The sequence below is a fragment of the Lampris incognitus genome, chromosome 9 (assembly GCF_029633865.1).
Source record: "Lampris incognitus isolate fLamInc1 chromosome 9, fLamInc1.hap2, whole genome shotgun sequence".
NCBI classification, from domain to species: Eukaryota; Metazoa; Chordata; class Actinopteri; order Lampriformes; family Lampridae; genus Lampris; species Lampris incognitus.
Genome location: NC_079219.1, coordinates 50,747,197 through 50,769,007, shown reverse-complemented (window position 1 = coordinate 50,769,007; position 21,811 = coordinate 50,747,197). Strand labels below are relative to the sequence as shown.

The following is a 21,811-nucleotide window of genomic DNA, read 5'->3' as shown; positions in this document are numbered from 1 at the left end:
GATTCAGCAAGCAATTGAAATAAAAATGGTCCCTTTCTCTCTACCATGTTCTGATGAACAAGGAAACTGTAGAAAACCTAAGTACCGGTAATGAGTGCTGTACAATGTTCAGACAAGCAATACAGAGTGCTACAAATTCATGTGTCCTTCAACCACTAAGCCTTGATAACTCAGAACGGATCAATGGCTCAAATGACCATGACCTAGTTTTTTTACTCAAGGGCATTATTGCATATTTTTGTCCTACAACCCCCGTGGACTGTTTTTGTTTCATTGCTGAACTTTGAACTGTTCCAAATGTATAATGGTTGACAAACTCACAGAAAATCAGACAGAAAGACAAACAAACCCACTGACAGACGCAACAGTGCAAACGTAATTCTGTACACAGGACTCCAATTAGAGCTCAATTTTGAAAATCTCTACGCTTTCATCATTGGATATAAAACTTGGTTTCCTGCAGGATATAAAACTTAGTTTAATATGACACAAGCCAAGAGTGGTTGAAAAATGTAGTGAGGCCATTTTACTAGAGACAAAAGATTATTTATCACAATACAAAACATCAAAATATGTGAAGCAGCTTTCATTTTACTATCCGTTTACAGTAAAATGAAATATGTACTCGAGTACATCTAAAAGATGATCAAAACTTACAGATTTATGGATTTACAGGCTACATTTATTTTGCATTGTTCCTAAACGTAAAATCAAGGGGAAAGAAAAATCAAATTCATTTCCAAAGAATTTCTGAAACGCATAAGTATCCTCTGTACAAGTAAGACAAGAGGCCACTACGAACCACCAGCCAAAAGCTGATGGATTCTGGCTTGTAGTATCACAGGTTGGTCTACTCCATCAGCAAATTCAGATGCAAATAACCTAACTACTACTGTGGTTGGGTTAATTAAATTAATTACCAACCAGCCAGTGCTGCAGCAGAGGATAATTACTCAACCACTCATCATCATCAGTTCCGTAACCTATGGAGGTCGTAGGAGCAAAGCTGATGCCTCAACAAGTCTTTGGTTGAATCATCATTGTGTTTCAGTAGAGGGAGTACCTGGTGGTCCCAATCGCCTCTCTAGGTATGGATGGCCATTGGTTCACAGAGGAACTCATCTGCCCTTTGACATGTTTTGTTTTTAGTCCTGCTGGGTGTCCACACACCCTCCTCACAACAACCCAAGGGTTGAAGCGGGGGTGCTGGTTTAGTCACCAACGACCAGAAGGTTGCAGCTTAACGTTGAACCCAGGACTAAACCATTACTGTTGTAAATATCAACGTGACTGGTAAAAACGTGAAACGGGGGTAAACGTGATTAGTTAATGACCTTCACTTGCTGTCTATAGCAAGGAGGAAGTGGAGAGTTTATTTCTACTGGTCCTTCATGAAACTTGGCTGGCTAGAATGGGGGCGATTTCTAAGTTTTTGATCTCATGTTTATATGGCTCAGTGTTTTTATTGGTCAATGTAATTGTCTATAATGCACTGCTGTGGCGTAGAAGTAGACGTGTGAGTACCAATTACGTCTGTGATAATTTTATCAAAATAACCATACAACAAATTCATAACAACATATCAAAATCTCACTCTAGTTACAAGTATGCTGTGTTATAACGTATTTTTAATATTTTTATTTCCTTGTCCGTTTTAAGTCCTTAAACTTCTATGAGTGAAACGCCGTATAGCGCAGAAGCTTGCCTACTTTTTCAATGGGAAGGGTAGGCTCTGCTTTTTTTTCAGGAGTGCCTTTAACGTTGTGAATTTCAGAGTTTGCACATGCGTATTGCGTAGCTTAAGGCAAAATCAGCGGACGAGGAAAGGCACTGCTTATGGTGGGAGTGCGAGCCAATCAGAGCCATCAAGGTGCGAAATTGCTACAGTCATAGATCTGTGTTATCAATATAGCAAGCTAGCTCACTTGAATTTGAGCAGCTTAGCTACACTTCAGAGCGAAATCAGTAATGTCGACCATCGTACGTCTTCAGAGTTTTAATGAACTGGATTACCAGCAAAAATTACTTGTAATCAAGCGAGGCAGGCCTACAGGAGCTCTCCTTGACCTCCACCAGCGTAAAGGGCAGAAAATCATCCGATCATTCCAGCCAGAGTGGTATATAAGGAAAGAGTGGCTATGCGGCTCTGATGCTACCAGCAGCAGGCTGTACTGCTTCCCTTGTTTGCTGTTTTCAAGAGAGCGGGACAATGTATGGGTAGGTGCCGGCTACTGTGACCTGAACAACCTGCTTGCAGCGCTAGTCAAGCACGATTGGTCCAGTTCACACAGTCAACAACAAATAACATTGAAAACCTTTGGAAAGTGCACTCTGATCAACCTAGCTTTACACGAGGCTAATAAACAGCAAGTCTCCGCGCACAATGCGAAGGTGAGGGAAAATCGTGAGATTCTGAAGGACTTGATATGTGCTACTTGCGACTTAGGGAAACAAGAATTAGCCTTCAGGGGAAACAAGGAAAGCACTAGCTCACCAAACTGAGGAAAGTATGTGGAGCTCGTAAACCTCATTGTGGAGAAGGACCAGAGGTTGATGACACAATTCAAGTTTCCTCAGTGCTTTCCAGAACATTGAACCGTATTCAAAACGACCTTATCTTGGCAGTAAGTGACACTCTTCGACAGTACATTCAAGATGAGGTAAATGCAGCCCCTGTCGTGTCCGTACAAGTCAATGAGACCACTGACACAACCAACAAAGCGCAGCTATCTGTTGTATTGCGGTATGGCTGCCAAAATGGAGTTAAAGAGGCACTTTTGGGATTAAGTGATGTTAAGCTGTGTAATGTAATGATATGAGGCAATGGTGTTACCAAGTCATTTCACAGCTATCAAACACCATATAAAACAAGAAAAAAGGTACTTCATAGTATATACTTTGACAATATTTTTGTTTAGGTTTTCATTTGGAATGTAGTTCAGCCAGGGGGGCACAATATTCTACAATTCTGTGGCAGTTGGAAGAACGAAGAAGGATCAGATCGTTATAAAACATTATAGAGCACAAAAGGATGTAATTTGAATTTGTGAATGCCTACTGCCTACCCAGCCACTGACCTCACCGCACATCACTGGTGAGTACCCAAGCTGGAGGCGATCCGATCTAAAGAGACCACCACAGACTAGTTAACAGTGTTAAGTCTAGAAAACTCAAAAATTCACTAGTCTTATGTATTTGAGCGCACTCCAAACATCCAAAAACTCCAGAGACTATCATACGAGTATGAGATGGTTTAAGATTCATTTATAAACACCTGTATGGCCTCTGAAGGCTTTAATAATACCTACTGTGTTAATACAGTCCATAAACTGAGTATATGCTTTAGTCCTTGTGCATAGGCTAAGCAGCATAGTAAATGAGGTTGCTTTGCAACCAGCAGAGAGTAGGAATTAATCATTTATGCAGAGAAAGAACAAGTTGGCAAAAACAACTTGTTCTCAATGAATGACTTAATTTGGCTACCTCGATAGGTCTTTAAGAAATATTTGTCACATGAATTTTGAAATAAATTTCAATACTAACTAGGGGTCGATACCGATTATTAGCAATCAAGGAGACCGATAAGAGATATCTGGAAGTGATACACATTTGCAGTAGAAATTAAATTCTTGGTGTCAAAAATTTGAATATCACGAATTCCAACACAAAATTTTGTTGAAATGCCTTTAAGCACATGTTTCATTAAAAGACGATGGATTACATTATATAGCACTTTATCTTGACACCGAAAGCACTTCACATTGAAGGGAGAGACTCACCTCAACCACCACCAATGTGTAGCACCACCTGGGTGATGCACAGCAATCATTTTGTGCCACAACGCTCACCCCACATCAGCTTGAGGTGGAGAGGGAGGAATAATTGAGCCAATTACATGGGGGGATGATTAGGTGGCCAGATGGAGAGTTTTGCCAGGACACCGGGGCACCCCCTACTCTTTGCAGTAAGTGCCATGGGATCTTTAATGACCACTGTGAGTCAGGACCTCAGTTTAATGTCTCATCTGAAGGATAGCATTTCCTCCAGCACAGTGTCTCCATCACTGCACTGGGGCATTGGGATGTTTTGGTTTTTTACTCGGCCCAGAGGGAAGACTGCCCCCTACTGGCCCATCAACACCACTTCAAGCAGCAACTCAGTTTCCCAGGAGGTCTCCAATCCAAGTACTAGCCAAGCCCACACATGCTTAGCTTGTCATTCAGCAGAACCAGGGTACATGTTGGTATGGGCTGCTGGCTAAGACAGAAAAGAAAACTTTTCACCATCTTGAAACAAAACGTGCAGAGAACTCTCAGCAGCAACAAATAACATTGTAGCCTAGCAATTTTTTTGCTAGTCAGCTGGCTAAATTATGGCTCAACAAATGAACCTGTTGATGTTCGCTATCCCATTCAAGTTAGCTCGATGAGACAACACCAGCTGACATTATTATGACCATCGGCTACCTATCTAACTAAAATGGAAGGAGTCTCTGTCTATGTATGCATATTTGTGTGTCCCCTATGGATGCCACCTTCTACGTGGCGAAATAAGGGACGCCCCCCCAAGCTCCCTGCCCCCCACCGCAAGTCCTACATTCTCCCCCCAGATGATTTAATGTTTTTAGGACTCCAATATGCCGATACACAACGTTTGAAGTGCATTATAGCAAGACAAAATAATAAAAGCACTTAGAATTAGTGTAACAAAAACTATGTACTATATTTATTATACTTTGGGTTTGTAATACTGATTGGTTTGACATAAACAAGACTGAAACATCACAAACATAACATTGTGTCCATCCCAAACAAATGGAAACCATCAGTATCTGAGTGACTGAGGGTGCTATTTTTAACTGTACAAGGCGACCACTGAGTGAGGCCTCACGGCCATAGGCCACGGAACCGGTATGGCCAGTAGGGCCATAGCCCTACCTACTTTGGCGTGCATCAAACATAAACGTGTAAAAATTCAAATCGCAAATACGTTACATTCTTAATGTATTGCACTTTTGCGCGCTTCCCGGGCTAATTTCCACTAGCTGTAAGCCTACCTACAGTACGTAGCCTATCACAAGCAACAAACTCTGTTTCCTAATGATTGATTGGTTATTTGTGTCACGTGAGCATAGCGTCACACGGACGTGAATTTCACAGAACAAAATACCAGCGCTCTATGTAAGTAGACTAACTGCTAGTGTGTTCGCTAAACTTTAAGCAATAGTAACGTTAACATGAATGATGAAGCGTCGAAAAATAACTGATTTCTTCGGGTCAAGGTTAACCAAGGTAGCTGAGACAACCACCGTCACTCCAGCCCACAATGAGCCCTCTGAGGAACCAGAAGTAGAATTTCTAACTGTCGCTGCTCCAACTAGCCCCTCTGCCGCTACCCTCAACGTTATGAGCCTACTGCCAGATGTACACAGGCTGTTGAAATTGTTTTATACAATTCCCGTGTCAACTGCCAGCGCCGAGAGGTCTTTCTCAACCCTTCGTCGTATGAAGACTTATCTAAGGTCAACAATGACTCAAAGGAGACTCAATCACTTGAAGTGCAGCAACACACACAGGGATGCTTTGGCCAGTGTGGATGGTCTCGCCATTGCCAGTGACTTCATCCAGCACAACGAGAGACGGAGGAACTTCTCTGGGAACGTCTAAGACGGGGTGGTGAGCGTTGACATTTTTTAATCCTATGCAACTGGATTTGACGTGTCAAATGATTTATGCTTTCTAACCATACTGATTATACTATTTGATTGTGACTCAAGTGTAGGCTATAATCAGGACAAATAAAAACAGCAATGTAACCGGTTATTTTATTGCCCGGTGCGGGATTCGATACGGGGTGTACTGCACCACAAGGCGACATCACTAACCGCTCGGCTAAAGGGTCAGACCCGTTAGCTAGGGACTAACATGTCTTATTAGTAGTTTACAGTCGTCACCCTCCCCGGAAGCGCGCCCTCGCGCTTTGTTCTTCCCGCACTCCGAAGAGACTTCTGAGGATCTGCACACTTCCGGATCCCACCGCTGCCACCAATGTAACCGGTTATTTTATTGCCCGGTGCGGGATTTGATACGGGGGTGTACTGCACCACAAGGCGACATCACTAACCGCTCAGTTAAAGGGTCAGACCCGTTAACTAGGGACTAACGTGTCTTATTAGTAGTTTACAGTAATAATAAATAATAATAAATAAAGTTATGCGTTACGAGTGTGGCTTGGGGGGGGACGTCACGTCATTATTGGCCCTATCCATTCGAAATGCGTTCCGCGGCCTATGCCTCATGGCAACGATGATGGCATGGCGTGCAGTCTCACACAGCACGCAGAGCTTGTCGGTCTGTAGTTCACCATTGAAATTAAACTTCTCCACTCCGCTTGTATAACTGGGTTTATTTTACTTACTCGATGTTTTGTTATTCTCAGCACTTTGAAGACCTAGTGTATATATAAAACAACATGTACAAAAAATATGGGACAAATCACATCCCTTATTGATTCAATACAGGATGCAGCATTTTATTTTACAATACAGGAGGACCCCGTATTATATGGGGCAGGATTTTCTGAACAACCGTTCAAACCATTCATCCGATCGACTTCCCACCTAGCAGGTGTATTGATGAGGACCCAAGGAAGTGCGGTGTTGAGTGTGAAATTGTTTGGATGAGTGGTTCTTGAGAAAGCTTCAAGCAGTTAAGTTTCAGTGGTTAGCCATAATAAATTCTGCTTCTCCACTTCCTGTGGAGTCAACGAGCGGAAATATGACTAGCACCACACTGCCATTGTAACCCACATTGTGGTCAGAGGGGAGATTACACCCATATTCCTTCTGCTTATTCACTTGCCATGGAGTCAGTGACTGGAAACAGAAACAGCGCTACTCTGCTATTGCAACTCACACTGTGGTCAGAGGGGGGATTTCACCTGTATTCCTTCGAGTGTGAAGTTTAGATGAATGGGCACTGAACTAGTAACATTTAAAAACACCAACTCATGGGCGAGTAACCTTAAGTTCGTAATATGGTAGCTAAAATAAGTTCCAGTTACACTGGCACCAACATTACTCAAAGATATATCTATCACTACATGAATGAACTCTATTGTCTCATTATAGTTAACTGTATATCGCTGTAACAAAGTGCATTATTCAGGCATTTCCAGTTGTGTAACTGGGAAACAGGGCATGCTTGTCATCATAGAAATAGATCATAAGATTGTGGTGTTTTTGCAACTTCAGCATAGATGATTGTGACACTTATTGCAATTTCAGTAATGCCTACTGCCTCACATTGAAAACACAGCTCCATGCACTCATTGCAGCTGCTCCAGTCTGCAAATGTGTGTTGATAGGCTATTACTCATGACGTGTAACCAATCAGAGACAGGCGGCTCCATCAGAGCCAAAGTAGCACATTTTTAAATTAATTTATTTTGTCGACAATTTGATAAAAAAAATAACAACTCCGATAATTGTGAAAATGCTGAATATTAGATCCGATAATCGGCCAGACGGATAATTGGTCGACCCCTAATACTAACAGTTTCCAGCTGAAACAGAGGCACTTTTATTGGAAATTCATGCACCTGGGTGGGACTGAGGGATAAACGTACCTGTCGGAATGGACATGGTTGCGGATCTCCTCCAGCAAGCTGAAGACATGGCCCAACGGCGACCGAAATACATCCACCGGCACCAGACTGTTATCCCACGGAGATACTGCTGCCTTCACCAATACCTGTTGGATGTAGGCCACTGGAGGACCTCGGTACTACAACACACACACACACACACACACACACACACACACAAACAGACACACACACACACACACACACACACACACACACACACAGGTCCAAAGGCACACAATCAAAAATGGGGAACAAATAAGAGAATAGGATCAGGAAAAGTCTCTTTCTTGTCTCGTGTGTAGTGTAACTTCCCAATTCATAGGACGGTTCAAACTAAAGCATGATGGTAGTTTTACACCAAGCAGCCACTAGACAAAGAGGGATGTGACATTCTGTCAATTTGAGCAACATTCTTCTCACTACTTTAGTAAGTATACGGCCAATGTTTAGGAGGGCTTGCTAAAAAAAAAAATCAAATCAACAGGTTAAGTAAAGAAAATGGTTGGTAAATGTTGAAAAACAATATTGCCAAGTAAAATAGTTGAAAAGGTTCCGAGTTTCTGATCCACCATCAAAGTACTGGCAATAATGAGTAAAGCCAACACAGCTTCTGTCTCATGATCTTAAAACTGATCTATGTTAGTGACATTTAAAACAGCAGAGAACTTAAAAGAAAACTGAGCCAGCGCCTCATTTACATCATCTGCCTTCTTGAATTATAAGCCTCAGTCATTGTACTGCCATTGATCACTGTATACTATTAGACAGAATAAATTGCATTTTTGGTGTCTCTGGCTTAGCTCTCCCTTGGCTTAAGTCCTACTTAACTGGGAGAAAAAAAAGTGTGTCCGCTATAATAATATTACATTGAAATTCTCTGACATTAAATATGGCATACCTCAGGGCTCAGTTCTTGGCCCTTTACTTTTCTCTCTTTATATTTCACCTCTTGCCCAAATTATATGCAGTCATGGACTACATTTCCATTGCTATGCTGATGATACTCAGCTATATGTGCCTATAAGGGCTGATGATCATACTCAAATGACTAATTTAGAGGCCCGTTTGGCTGCTGTGAAAAGTTGGATGTCACTAAATTTTCTGCTTCAGATGAAACAGATGCTGGTCATTGGCCCTGCTAGACACAGACGCGAATTTGATCAAGTATACATAACAGTTGAAAACTATGCGATTTCACAAAGTGTGGCAGCCAAAAATCTTGGTGTTACATTTAATCCCAGCCTTTCCTTTCATAAACACATTAAAGAAATCACCAAGACTGCCTTTTTTCACTTAGGCAACATAGCTAAAATTTGGTCTTTCCTGTCCATGGCTGATGCAGAGACTCTAATACATGCATTTGTTTCATCCAGACTTGATTAAGTAATGTTCTGTTTTCAGGTCTGCCACATGCTAGTACTGAAAATGTTCAGATGGTTCAGAATGCTGCAGCTAGAATCCTAACTAAAACTAGAAAATTTGACCATATTACACCAATTCTTGCCTCCCTTCACTGGCTTCCTATCCAGGTTAGATCAGAGTTCAATGTGCTTCCGCTGAATTATAAAATCCTAAATGGGCTTGCCCCATCTTATCTGTCTTATCTCCTTAAACTGTACATTCCATCTTGAGTTGTTCACTCTCAAAATACAGGGCTCCTGTGTGTAACCAAAGTTAAAAAGAAGTCAGCTGGTGGCAGGGCCTTTTTCTATGGGACCCCATTCTTGTGCAATAACCTGCCTGCTGCCATCAGACAATCACAGTCTGTTGAGTCCTTTAAATCCAAACTTAAAACTCGTCTTTTTGCCTTAACCTCCAATTAGTTGCCTTTAAGTTGAATGATTCACAACCTGTACTGAATGGCGGGTCGGTTTTTGTCTCAATGAATTTACCAAGCACTGTTCTGCCGATGTGATTATAGTGTATATTGACTATTCCAAACTGTTACATTATATTCATTTAGCTGATGCTTTTATCCAAAGTGTCGGCTTTGGATAAACTGTTCTCACAAATGTCTTTTCTCTCTCTGTGAATGATGTCTTCTCCTTTCTCTTCTTGTGTGTGTGTGAATGGTGTGATGTGAGTTTCCCTTGTGTGCACATGCAGTCTGTCCTTCCTCCCAGGTCTCCATAGTGATGGTGGTCGCCACCTGGACACTGCTTGGCATCCTCCTCATCACATTTTATTTTTATATAGCTTATAAATCCATATAACTTTGTTATCCTGTTTCAAAATTATATTCTTCTCTCACTCAGACGTGTGACCTTTTTGGGGTTTTTTTCTCTCTCCATGGTGATGGTGGTTGCGTGGCACAGGTCCTGGGCTATTCTGGTGACATGCTTGGCATCCTCCTCATCATATTCTTGATATATTTTATAATTCCATTATAATTCTGTTATCCTCTTTCAATGTTGTATTCTGTAAATTATGTAAAACACAACATCCATTGCACGTTGCCCGTCTTGGGAGAGGGAACCCTCCTCTGTTGCTCTCCCTGAGGTTTCTTCCTATTGTTTCTCCCTGTTAAAGGTTTTTTTTTTTTAGGGAGTTGTTCCTTATCCGATGTGAGGGTCTAAAGACAGGATGTTGTGTTGCTGTAAAGCCCCCTGAGGCAAATCTGTAATTTGTGATATTGGGCTATACAGTAAAACTGACTAGACTAGTGAAAACTGTGTCTTTATGTGTGCGTGTGTTTGTGCTATCATTTTCTTACCCAGTCGGGACGCTCTCCAAGGTCTCCATTGGTCTCATGGGAAGGGACGGTGTAGTCTCGAACCCCTGTGGTAAACTCCACTGGACCGGTCCCTGGCAAAGGCAGCCGCAGCAGAGGATAACTGGGAGAGAGACAAGTAGAGAGGAGAGTCAGACACTTGAGAAAGGTTTGACACTGATAATGAAATGTCATTTAAAGTGCAAAGCACAATGTAATACACAGAGCGGAGACATCTTTCAATTTATCAAACTTTATTTGTTTAGCCCAACTCATGCATTAAAAAGCATATGTACTTGTAGAATAAGTGTGTTCATGTATGTATGCATGTATGTGTTGTCCTGCGCCAGGGTAGGGGTGGAGGGTCAGGACTCAGGTTGACCCTGGTTTATGAATTAATTTCAAATGTCTTCAACCATACTAATGCTAAAGTGTTTTTTTTTAAGGCAGGCAGACAGAGAGAACAACATACGGTCTGTAATTATTTACCTCATTCCAAGTGGTTTATAGTCTATCAATGCTTTTCCTCACCGTGGAGACCTAACAAAATTAATTTCCATCCGATGTAGCTTAAAGAATTAAAGGCGTAAAATGACAGAATGAAATTACATCTGACATTAGACAAGAAGCCAGCAGGAGTCACGGGTCTCTGTGTACATGGTTGTGTGTACAATCCTCAGAGAACATGAAACCAGAGTCTCCTGGGGCCGTTGTTGCCTGATTAAGTATTAACCAGAGTAACTCCTGAGACGCCTTTACTGAGGCGTCTCAAGAGTTTTGGGATGAGTACCAAAACTCCTTCCATCTAAAGAACATTACCGGAGCATCAAATCCCACACCACCCGTCTCAGAAATAGTTTCTGTCCTCACAGTCAGGTTGCTGAACAGCTGACACACCCACATGCACCTTACATTGTTGTGTTATTGTGTACTTTTCTATTGTATCTATAATGTATGATTCTGTGTACATAGTCTATGTAGGTCTATAGTGTTTTTTTTGGGATGGGTTGTCCTTGTGAACTTCGTGTTAAGGCAGAGAGCCAGAGCAGAAGAATGTCATTGTATTTAAATACACATGACAATAAAGTTGAACTTGAAACCAGCCCCCAACGCCCCTTCCTCCACAAAATGATTTAGCTGTTATGGAAGTTTCCCTCTGAGGAATCTGTACAACTCTCCCCAGTGTGTGTGTGTGTATATGTGTGTGTGTGTGTGTGTGTGTGTGTGTGTGTGTGTGTGTGTGTGTGTGTGTATTACTGTTCAAGCTTTACTGAGCCTTATTTCAGATGTTATACAGGCATGTTAGCCACAGCATGAAGACATGAGAAAGAGTAATAGAAGCTAGGTTAAGAGAAGAGGTGACGATCAGCGAGCAGCAGTATGGTTTCATGCCACGAAAGAGCACCACAGATGCGATGTTTACTTTGAGAATGTTCATTGAGAAGTATAGAGAAGGCTAGAAGGAGTTACATGGTGTCTTTGTGGATTTAAAGAAAGCAAATGACAGGGTGCCGAGAGAAGTGTGGTATTGTATGAGGAAGTTGGGAGGGGCAGAGAAGTATGTAGGAGTGGTGCAGGATATGTATGAGGGAAGTGTGACAGTGGTGAGGTGTGCGATTGGAATGACAGACGGGTTCAAGGTGGAGGTGAGATTACATCAAGGCTCTGAGCCCTTTCTTGTTTGCAATGGTGATGGACAGGTTGACGGACGAGATCAGGCAGGAGTCTCCGTGGACTATGATGTTTGCAGATGACATTGTGATCTGTAGCGGGATAGGGAGCAGGTTGAGGAGAGCCTGGAGAGGTGGAGGTATGCACTGGAGAGAAGAGGAATGAAAGTCAGTAGGAGCAAGGCGGAATACATATGTGTGAATTAGAGGAAGGACAGTGGAATGGTGAGGATGCAAGGAGTAGAGGTGATGAAGGCGTATGAGTTTTAATACTTGGGGTCAACTGTCCAAAGTAAAGGGGAGTGCAGAAGAGAGGTGAAGAAGAGAGTGCAGGCAGGGTGGAGAAGAGTGTCAACCTCCATGAAGTTGGCACCCCATGTAATCAGAACATCAGTAAAAATATTATCATTCATTTGTGCAGCGTTTGTGCAGCAAAAAACTATTACTAAAACTATTACTATTACTAAAACTAGCCAAAAAACGATTGTTTTTGCTGTTTCTTTTTTTTTCTTTTTTTTTTTTGAGCTATTAAGCATTATATTTTATAGGCTGTGACATCACCCTGCACCCCATTATCGTCCACATCTTTCAAAACTGGTCTTGTTTGTTTGTGCTCGGTTTGTGCCCGTTTGTTGTGTTCAAAGAAACATTTGTGCTCATTTACTATTTCAGAAATAAAACATTACTGTGGTGAGCCGGCTAAGAATGAGTTGAGAGGCAGAGATCTCTTTTTAATCACAACTCCCATGTCCAATACACCGCACGACCCCGGGAGTGCTCTTTTATTCACACCGGCCAGAACGGACCAGAATGGACAACATAACGATGCCCCCCCCCCCCCGATGTCGCAGCTGGAGGCGTCAGTCAGTCAGTCAGTACAGTCCTCTACACACTTCAAGTCAAACCCCCAAACAACAACATATCCCAACATGCACAGAACACCCGAACACACAAAAATATGACACAATCAACTCTACACCAACAGTACCTGCGCTCTACCAGCACAGCACCACCGACGGTCGGAGTGACCGGCTCCCCTGGTCACCACAATATTCTGCTAAAGGAATGACACAATTCTGAACCCCATTGTCATCAAAATTGTCCCAAACTGGTGTCGCTCATTTGCGCTCCACTTGTGCTCATTTGAGCAATTAGATGCCCTCGCTGAAGAAATATGACCTGGAGCCCTGTAGTGCACATCGGAGATATGCAAGTGAAACATCTTGATGAGAGGGGGCCATTTACAAAGTGTCACATTTACATAATAAGTGTCCACTATTGTCTTTTTTGTCTCGCAGTATAGCTAGCTGTCTATGTTTAGTTTGACATGAGGAACTTATCCTTCAGAAGGTTGCAGGTGATTAGACAGCCTGCTAGGTTTAACTCTAGTGAGGATGTGGAGTCAACTAGTTTAGTAATATGTTTAGTCAGGGAATTTTTCATAGTGTAGACAGCTTGGTCTATAACACTGAGACCGTCTCCCTACCCCGCTGTATTGCTCCCAAGCTCTCCTCTCCTAAATGTGTGAATCACAATAATCTAATAATCATTACTACCACTGGTGGTGGTGAAATGTGCAACCAAGTACCTGATAATCTACAGAACCAAACATTTAATCTTATCAAAAGTGTGACCACATATCGTTCAAAGTGTAGGTCTTCAAAATTGTCAACTAATACCAGGTGACTAATTCCAATTGTTATTTCATCTATTGGTAGCTCTAAAGTTCTGCCTGCTACTGATCCCTTAAACAAGATGCTTAAATTTGGTTTCATAAATATCAGATCACTGTCTACCAAAGCCTTACTAATAAATGATCTGATTCTTGAACATAGTTTCGATATGATTGGGTTATGTGAAACATGGCTGAAACCAAATGTTTTCCTTCCCTTAAATGAAGCTTCCCCACCTGACTATACGTATACCCATGCAGGGTTCCTGCAGGTTTCAACAGGTTAAATTTAAGACTTTTTAAGACCTTTTTAAGACCACTTTGAATAAAATTTAAGACCTATTTCACAGCAAAAAAGAATGAAGGAAAATTACTATGAAAGAATAAAAAAAAGTCCTTGAATTACTTACAAATTAAATTTATTAACGTTCAACAAGAACAACTTCCCGTTCCATCAGAACAATTCTTCCAATGAACATGCAGTAAAAAACAACTACAGTACAGGCACATCCTACAGGTCTGTTTGGTACTTCTTCAAAAAGGGACTGAAGGTCCTGGCAACAGCCATATAGAACTGCAGTTTGGCCAAGATGAGTGGATCCATCAGGGCTGCTGCAATGGTGTCAAAGGACGCTGTTCCAGGGTTTGGGAGTTTCTTGGTTCTCATTGCATCCATGTACCAGAGCAGTGATGGCCAGACTGCAAGAGCCCTCTCCACCATAGACAGGTTTTCAATCCATTGGTGGCCACAGGATGACAAAGGGAAGACGGCAGATGTGGTTACAGCAGTGTAATCTTCCTTCCTTTCTCGCACATTGTGGAACAATGTGTGCATTGCCTTCAGCAGCTTGTCCAGCTGCCACATGGAGAAGCCTCATTTGAAAGCGCTGTGTAATGTGTGGAGTCCACAGCTCCCCACGACAACAAGCTGAGCCCCTCCATACTGTTCTGCATACTCTTGCTGGAAAAGTTCCAAAAATTTCCAGTTAACGTTGGGCCCTGACTATTACGGACTGTTGCTGTAGTGCTTACATTGCAGCCCGGACATTTCCCTCAAACACATTTAACCTGATACAGAGAAGTTATATTTTTAAGACCTATCAAAATCATAATGAAGACCAAAAGACACATTTTAGATCAAATTTAAAGAGAGACTGACATGCCCTTTCTGAACACATTTTTTAACATTGGGAGATGAATCATAACCGAAAATAAGTGTGGTTTTATGAATTCAACGCTATTGGCTACTCCATGTCAAACGTCACCACGCTACCGCTACCGCTCATGTCCGCCGACATGATGACTGACCGATAAACATTGATTATTATCACAATTCGGTGAGTAATTTGACTTCGTAACTCAAAATTTGTTACAAACAACAATAACACACAGGTACATGGATATAAAATTTTTATTTTAGGGTTTTAAACATGAGCGGTAGCGTGGTGACATTTGACATGGATCCAGTTATCCATAGCTCTCATACGTAGTATAGAGGGCTGTGTAACCCTATATGCAAATTGACTGATGTCTACGTATCCATCGGCACAATTTGTCATTGGACATCATCTACAGTCAATCACAGATCTCTCTCGAGTGGCCGCAGATGCGCTGTTTTGGCCACTGAATTTCTCCGTGGCAGCATTCCAACTCGGAACATAGCCTATCAATAGGAATTTTCAGATTTTGATGACAGTATCACTTTAAGACTTTTTAAGGCCTAAAATTCTGATTAACAAATTTAAGACTTTTTAAGACCCTGCAGGAACCCTGCCATGTAGCTCAGGCAAATAAACAAGATTGGGATGTCGTCTTAATATATGTCTACTTTCAATCTAACTTCTTTTTGGCAATTTTTTTGCCTTTATTCGATAGCGATAGTCGAGAGAGAAACAGGAAAGGCAGAGGAGAGAGAAAGGATGACATGCAGTGAAGAGCCTGGGCCGCATTCGAACCCAGGCCGCTGCGGTAAGGACCCAGCCTTATGTGGTACGCACTCTACCAGGTGAGCCACTGGAGCGCCCCCCCCCTTTCAATTTAACTTCTAAACTTGAATCTAGAGTCCAGTCTTTTGAGACTCTTATTGAGGTCCTTCTCCTTTAGCCATGACTCTGCTCAGTCCAGATTGTGATACTCTTATCAACCTTCTGACCCTTACTCACTTTCTTGAAGAATTTGGAGACATTGTCTCAAGTCTTGTTACTCATTCTGATAAGATTGTTGATGATTTTAATATTCATCTGAATAAGACTGCTGACCCTCTAAGTAAAGCCTTTCTGGCACTTGTTGATACTTTTGGGTTCACTCAGTTTGTTCAAGAGTCGACTCATTGCGGAGGCAACACTCATCCTTTATCCAAGCCGCTTATCCCAACTGGGGTCGCGGGATGCTGGAGCGTATCCCAGCAGTCATTGGACAGCAGGTGGGGAGACACCCTGTACAGGCCGCCAATCCATCACAGGACACACACACACACACACACACACACACACACACACACACACACACACACACACACACACACACACACACACACACACACACACACACACTCTCTCTCTCTCTCTCTCTCTCTCTCTCTCTCTCTCTCTCTCTGGGACAATTTAGTATGGCCGATTCACCTGATCTACGCTTGATTTGGTAGGGCTGCAACGATTAGTCGACATAATCGACGACGTCGATCATAAAAACTCGTCGACGCAGAATTTTAGCTTCGACGCGTCGTATAAAAACAATCAGAGCCAGTAACGTTAACTCAAAACCGCACAAATGTTCATTTGTAACTGCAATGCCCTATAGGAAGTGCTGGGGGCAGTATCGCTTCCATCGTCTGATATAACTGCATTTTGCATGAACGACGAAGAGAAGAAGAAAGCGTATGAACGATGGCGGAAAGGAGAGCGAATGAGGCTAATGAAGAGCAAAAACCAGCGAGACCGAGACTATCAAAAGTCTGGGAGTATTTCACAGATGACAAGCCAAAGAAGTCAGTTAAATGCAGAATATGCAAAGCCGAATTGGCATTCCACAGCAGCACTACGGCGATGCACGAGCATTTGAAACGCAAGCACCCTGGAGCCACGATGATTGTTACTTCGGATCATGGGTAAGTTTAGCTAGTTAGCCACAGTATCGTAATGTTTACGTTAGCTTAAGTTACATGTTGGAAAACAGAACGTCTCAAGGGTGATGCTTGCTAAGCGAACGCTATTTCAGTTATGTGGATTCTGCGTATCCACCAACGAGCTGTATGTAACATTAGCTAAACAGCACCAAGCTTGCAGCATAGCACACTACAGCTTAGAGTTGTTTAGCTCCGTCATTTATCACCGAGTGTCGTGTTTTTGCAGACTGGAGTATTAACTAGCTAAGTTAAGATTGCTAACGTTAGCTAAATGTTAACGAGTTCTAACATTCACTGACTCTGCAGTAACTTACGCTATGGGCTCTAGGTTTCTTTTTTTTTCAGTTGAAAAAATTTGAACTTTTTGGGCTAAAGCGCAGGCAAGACTGCAGAGACGGGGAACGTTAGCACCATCTAACATTAGCTAGCTATCTTACTTAGCTAGTCAATCTGCAGTCTGCAAAAACACGACACGGTGCTAACGTGAGCTGTCTGTAGCCTAGACAGTCAACTAGCTTTCCCAGTGCGCTCTAATCAGCTGTAGCTTGTCGTAGCGTTAGCTAGTTAGACTGGGTTGGAGCATATCAATAATTCAGTTGTAAGATATTTATTCATTTAAATGGTTTAGTTGGTATTAGGCAGTACACTAAGATAAACTGATACCATAGCCTACAACTTGTGATGATAATTAATACAGCTTTCTGTTTTGTTCTCTTTCCATTTTAGTACTAAGCAAAGGCGTGTGGATGAGTTCATCCTGAAGAGAGGCTCATGCACCCCTCAAATGGCTGGAGTCTTAACAGAGAGCATCCTCAACATGCTCGTCAATGACATGAGACCAATATCCATGGTTGAAGATGGGGGATTTAAGCAGATGGTCACCACATTCCATCCAGGTTACACCTTACCTTCCAGAACTAATTTTACTAAGCTTATGGAGGGAAAGTATGAAGCTACTTTTGGTAAGGTTAAAGATGCTCTTAAAGCAACCAAGAACAAGATTGCCCTGACAACTGATGCCTGGACCAGTGTCGCGACAGAGGCATATCTTGGCATCACCTGTCACTTTATAAGTGATGACTGGGAGCTCACTAGCTTCTGCCTTACAACCATGCCACTCGAAGAACGGCACACTGGACCCAACATTGCTGCATGGATTGAGCAGGCTGTGGAAAGGTTTGAGATCCCTCCAAGCAAGATTGTGGCAGTTGTTCATGACAATGGCTCCAATGTCGTACTGGCTGCAAACATCTTGCAGGAAAAACATGGGTGGGTGTCTATCCGCTGTGCAGGCCACACTTTACAGTTGGTGATCAATCGTGCACTGAAACACCCTCAGATCAGTAAAGCACTGGGAGCAGCGAGGTGTCTCGTCGAGCACTTTAAAAGGAGCGAACTGGCTTCAAGCAAGCTTAAGACAAAGCAGAAACAGATGGGGACCCCGGAACACAAACTTGTCCAAGATGTCTCTACCAGGTAGAACAGCACCTATTATATGGTGACTCGCATGCTGGAACACAGATGGCCACTGACTGCGACTCTGTCTGACCCGGCAGTAACACAGAGAGGGAAACAATACCTAGACCTCAAAGCTGATCAGTGGACCCTGCTAGATGAACTGGCCAAAGCTCTCCAGGCCTTTGAATGTGCCACTGTCTACTTGAGTGGTGAAAGCTATGTGACAGTCTCCGCCCTGCCTCCACTAGTCAGAGGGCTTTTGAAGTCCACCCACACTGCCTATGATACAGCTCCTGTGCAGGCCTTCCAGGCGGCTGCTTCAGAGGAGACCACTGCACGCTGGTCAAGAGAGGTCACCATCACAGATGATGACCCAAGCAAACAGATCATTGCAGCTGCACTAGACCCACGATTTCAAAAACTGAAATTCCTGACACCAGAGGAGAGGTTCAGTGTTCAGAATAAAGTACAAGCTCTGGCCCCACAGTCCAAGGATGGGAGTACTGTGAATAACCAGCACACCAGTGGGAATGAAGAAGCCACAGCAGCATCAGCTGACAAGGATGCCACAGACTCAGCTGAGGGAACTACAAATAGGTCTGTTTCAGCTCTCGATTCACTGCTTGGATGTGACTCAACAGCCAGTGACAGTGAGACCAATGATGAACAGGATGCACGCAACCAAGCGATCAGTAATGAAGTGCTGACGTACTTCGGAGAGCAGCCCCTCTCAAAGACAGAGTCCCCTGTCTTGGTGGAAATTGAATGAGGCAAAGTATCCAACCCTTGCATCACAAGCCAAATCGTTTTTGTGTATTCCAGCTACTTCTACTCCCTCTGAGCGTCTCTTCTCAGCAGCTGGGAACATCGCCTCAAAGAAGAGAGCCAGCCTCACTCCAGAGCACGTCGACATGCTCACGTTCCTGCACTGCAATTTAAAGTGTTTATGAACTGCAGGAGATCAGAGTAAGACACACACATACACACACAGCTCCTCTCACTCACACACAGCAAACAAAAGACCTACAAGTCTGTCTGAGCTGACTCATTCTCCCCTCCTGTTGGAGATGGTGGAGCCTAGTGAGTGGATCCACGTCCCCCTCCTGGACCAGGTTAACAGCCCCATCAGAACCGCGGTGCTGGGGCAGAGGCTGCTATTTTGAGTTACTTTTAAAACATTATTTGCGCATTATCTTTACGTTTTGACTTGCACTTTAATTTGTATTATTTAATTTATTTATTTTGTTTTTATTATGATTGATAATGCATTTACTTTCATTTGTATTATTTAATGTATTTATTTAGTTTTAATTATGATTGATGATGCATTTGATTAAACAAGTAGCTCCAAAACAAGTTCCAAATTCAAATGTTTCATGAGTCATTATTTTAATTCGCTATGGGATCATGTTATGTTAAGGCAGAGAGACACAGGGCGACATTCACAAGTGTGCAGACTTAAGCATGTGAGGTAAAACGGGCACTGGAGCCCGGAAGAGGATCCGCGCCCTCAGGAAGCAGAGATGGAGGGTGTGAAATAAATAATCGTTAGATTAGTCGACTAATTGAAACAATAATCGACAGATTAGTCGACTACCAAAATAATCGTTAGTTGCAGCCCTAAAAGCGACAGCCGTTTCTGATCTGAATGTCTTCGCAACCACATCTGCTGTGTCAGCTCATTTTCTCATTAAATTTTAAGCATTATTGGCCTGTCCTGTTAATGTTGGCACAGATGTAATTGCCACTAACCACATTGGTCCATCCACTGTAGCTGCATTTGGCCAGCAGCTGCCTAAAGTTTTGGTTCCTTTCAGTGTAGTGACTGACTCTGTTGAAAATTTCACTAGTGACTTAAATGTGGCCCTCTCTAGTCTCCTTGATTCAGTTGCACCTCTCACTACCAAAGCTAAGCAACTAAAGAGGCCTACACCCTGGTTTACTGACGAGACACATGCTCTTAAGCGGGCCAACAGGAGGAAAGTAAATGACGAAAATCAAAATTAGAAGTTTATTTTTTTACCTATCTTGGCATGAGTGTTTACTGAAATAAAAGTGTGCTTTAGCTGCTGCAAAAGCAGTGTATCTCTCTCACTTAATCAGCATTGATAAACATAATCCCAGATTTCTCTTTGACGCTATAGCTAAATTTACTCAAAAGCAGTTGTCTATTAGCTGCTCACCATTCACGGTCCATGAGTTTCTAGAGTTTTCTCCAATAAGGTTGATGAGATCATAAACAAAATTAGTTAAACTCCAGCTACTCCTGCAGATCCTGTCTTACCAAATTCATATCTATACAGTGAGTCACTGAAGGTCCCTATTATTACAGCTTTTGAGACTCTCTCTTTTGACTAAGCTCATGTCAGCTTCTAAACGAACTACTTGCCTACTTGACCCTTTACCAGCAAAACTTTAAAGACCCCTGGCTTTCCTGGAACCTAAAATGCTAGACACTGTTAATTTATCACTTACTACTGGCACTGTTCCCAGCAGCTTTAAGAAAGTTATGGTCAAATCTCTAGTTAAGAAACCACACGTTGATCCAGAGTCTCTTAATAACTATTAACGTGTCTCTTCCATTCTTTTCTAAAGTACTAGAGAGTTGTGTATCAACAACTTTTGACCTATATAGAAGAAAACTATTAATATTAAACTTTTCAATCAGCTTTCAGGGCCTGTTACTCCACTGAAACTGCTCTGAACAGAGCGGTGAACGATCTACTAGCTATGGACTCTTGATTCCATCTCTGTGCTTCTACTCTACTGCTGGACCTCAGTGCAACCTTTGACACCACTGATCACTGTATACTATTAGTCAGAATAAGTGTAATTTTGGTGTGTCTGTCTTCGCTCTCTCTTGGCTTAAGTCTGATTTATCTGGAATAACACATTATGTCTGCTATAATATTACATTGAAATTATCTGACATTAAATATGGCATACCTCATGGCTCAGTTCTTGGCCCTCTACTTTTCCATCATTATAGTTCACCCTTTGGCCAAATTATATGCAGTCATGGAATAAATTTCCATTGCTATGCTGATGATACTCAGCTGAATACGCCCATAAGGCCTGATGATCACACTCAAATGACTGAAAAGTTGGATGTCACTAAGTTTCTTGCTTTTTAAATTGAAGTAAAATAGATGTGGATCCTTGTCCCTGCTAGACACAGACACCAATTTGATCAAGTAACAATAATAATTGACAACTCTGATTTTACAAAGTGTGGCAGCTGAATATCTTGGTGTTAAGTTTGATCCCAGTCTTTCCTTTGAAAAGCACATTAAAGAAATCACCAAGACTGCCTTTTTTCACTTGTGCAACATAGCTAGAATTTGGTCTTTCCTGTCCATGGCCGATGCAGACACTCTAACACAGCGGTCGGGAACCTATGGCTCGCGAGCCATATATGGCTCTTCCGGTGACGGCATATGGCTCCCAGACAATTTTGAGTTGAAAATTATTTTTTTTTCAAAAAAATCAGTTTGGAACTGATTTTAAAATACTTGTGATATTTCTTAATA

General features: G+C 42.3%; 1 protein-coding gene across 1 annotated transcript in view; it reads right to left on the bottom strand.

Moving 5' to 3' along the window:
- The window catches only part of scap (SREBF chaperone), an 89,283-nt gene that overhangs the window by 46,201 nt on the left and 21,271 nt on the right, over positions 1–21,811 (bottom strand). Inside the window, exons 3-4 of the mRNA XM_056285831.1 lie at positions 10,361–10,481; positions 7,627–7,784 (exon numbers count right to left, since the gene is read on the bottom strand). Of these exons, the coding sequence (XP_056141806.1) occupies positions 7,627–7,784; positions 10,361–10,481 (279 nt within the window). The remainder of the gene's footprint in view (positions 1–7,626; positions 7,785–10,360; positions 10,482–21,811) is intronic.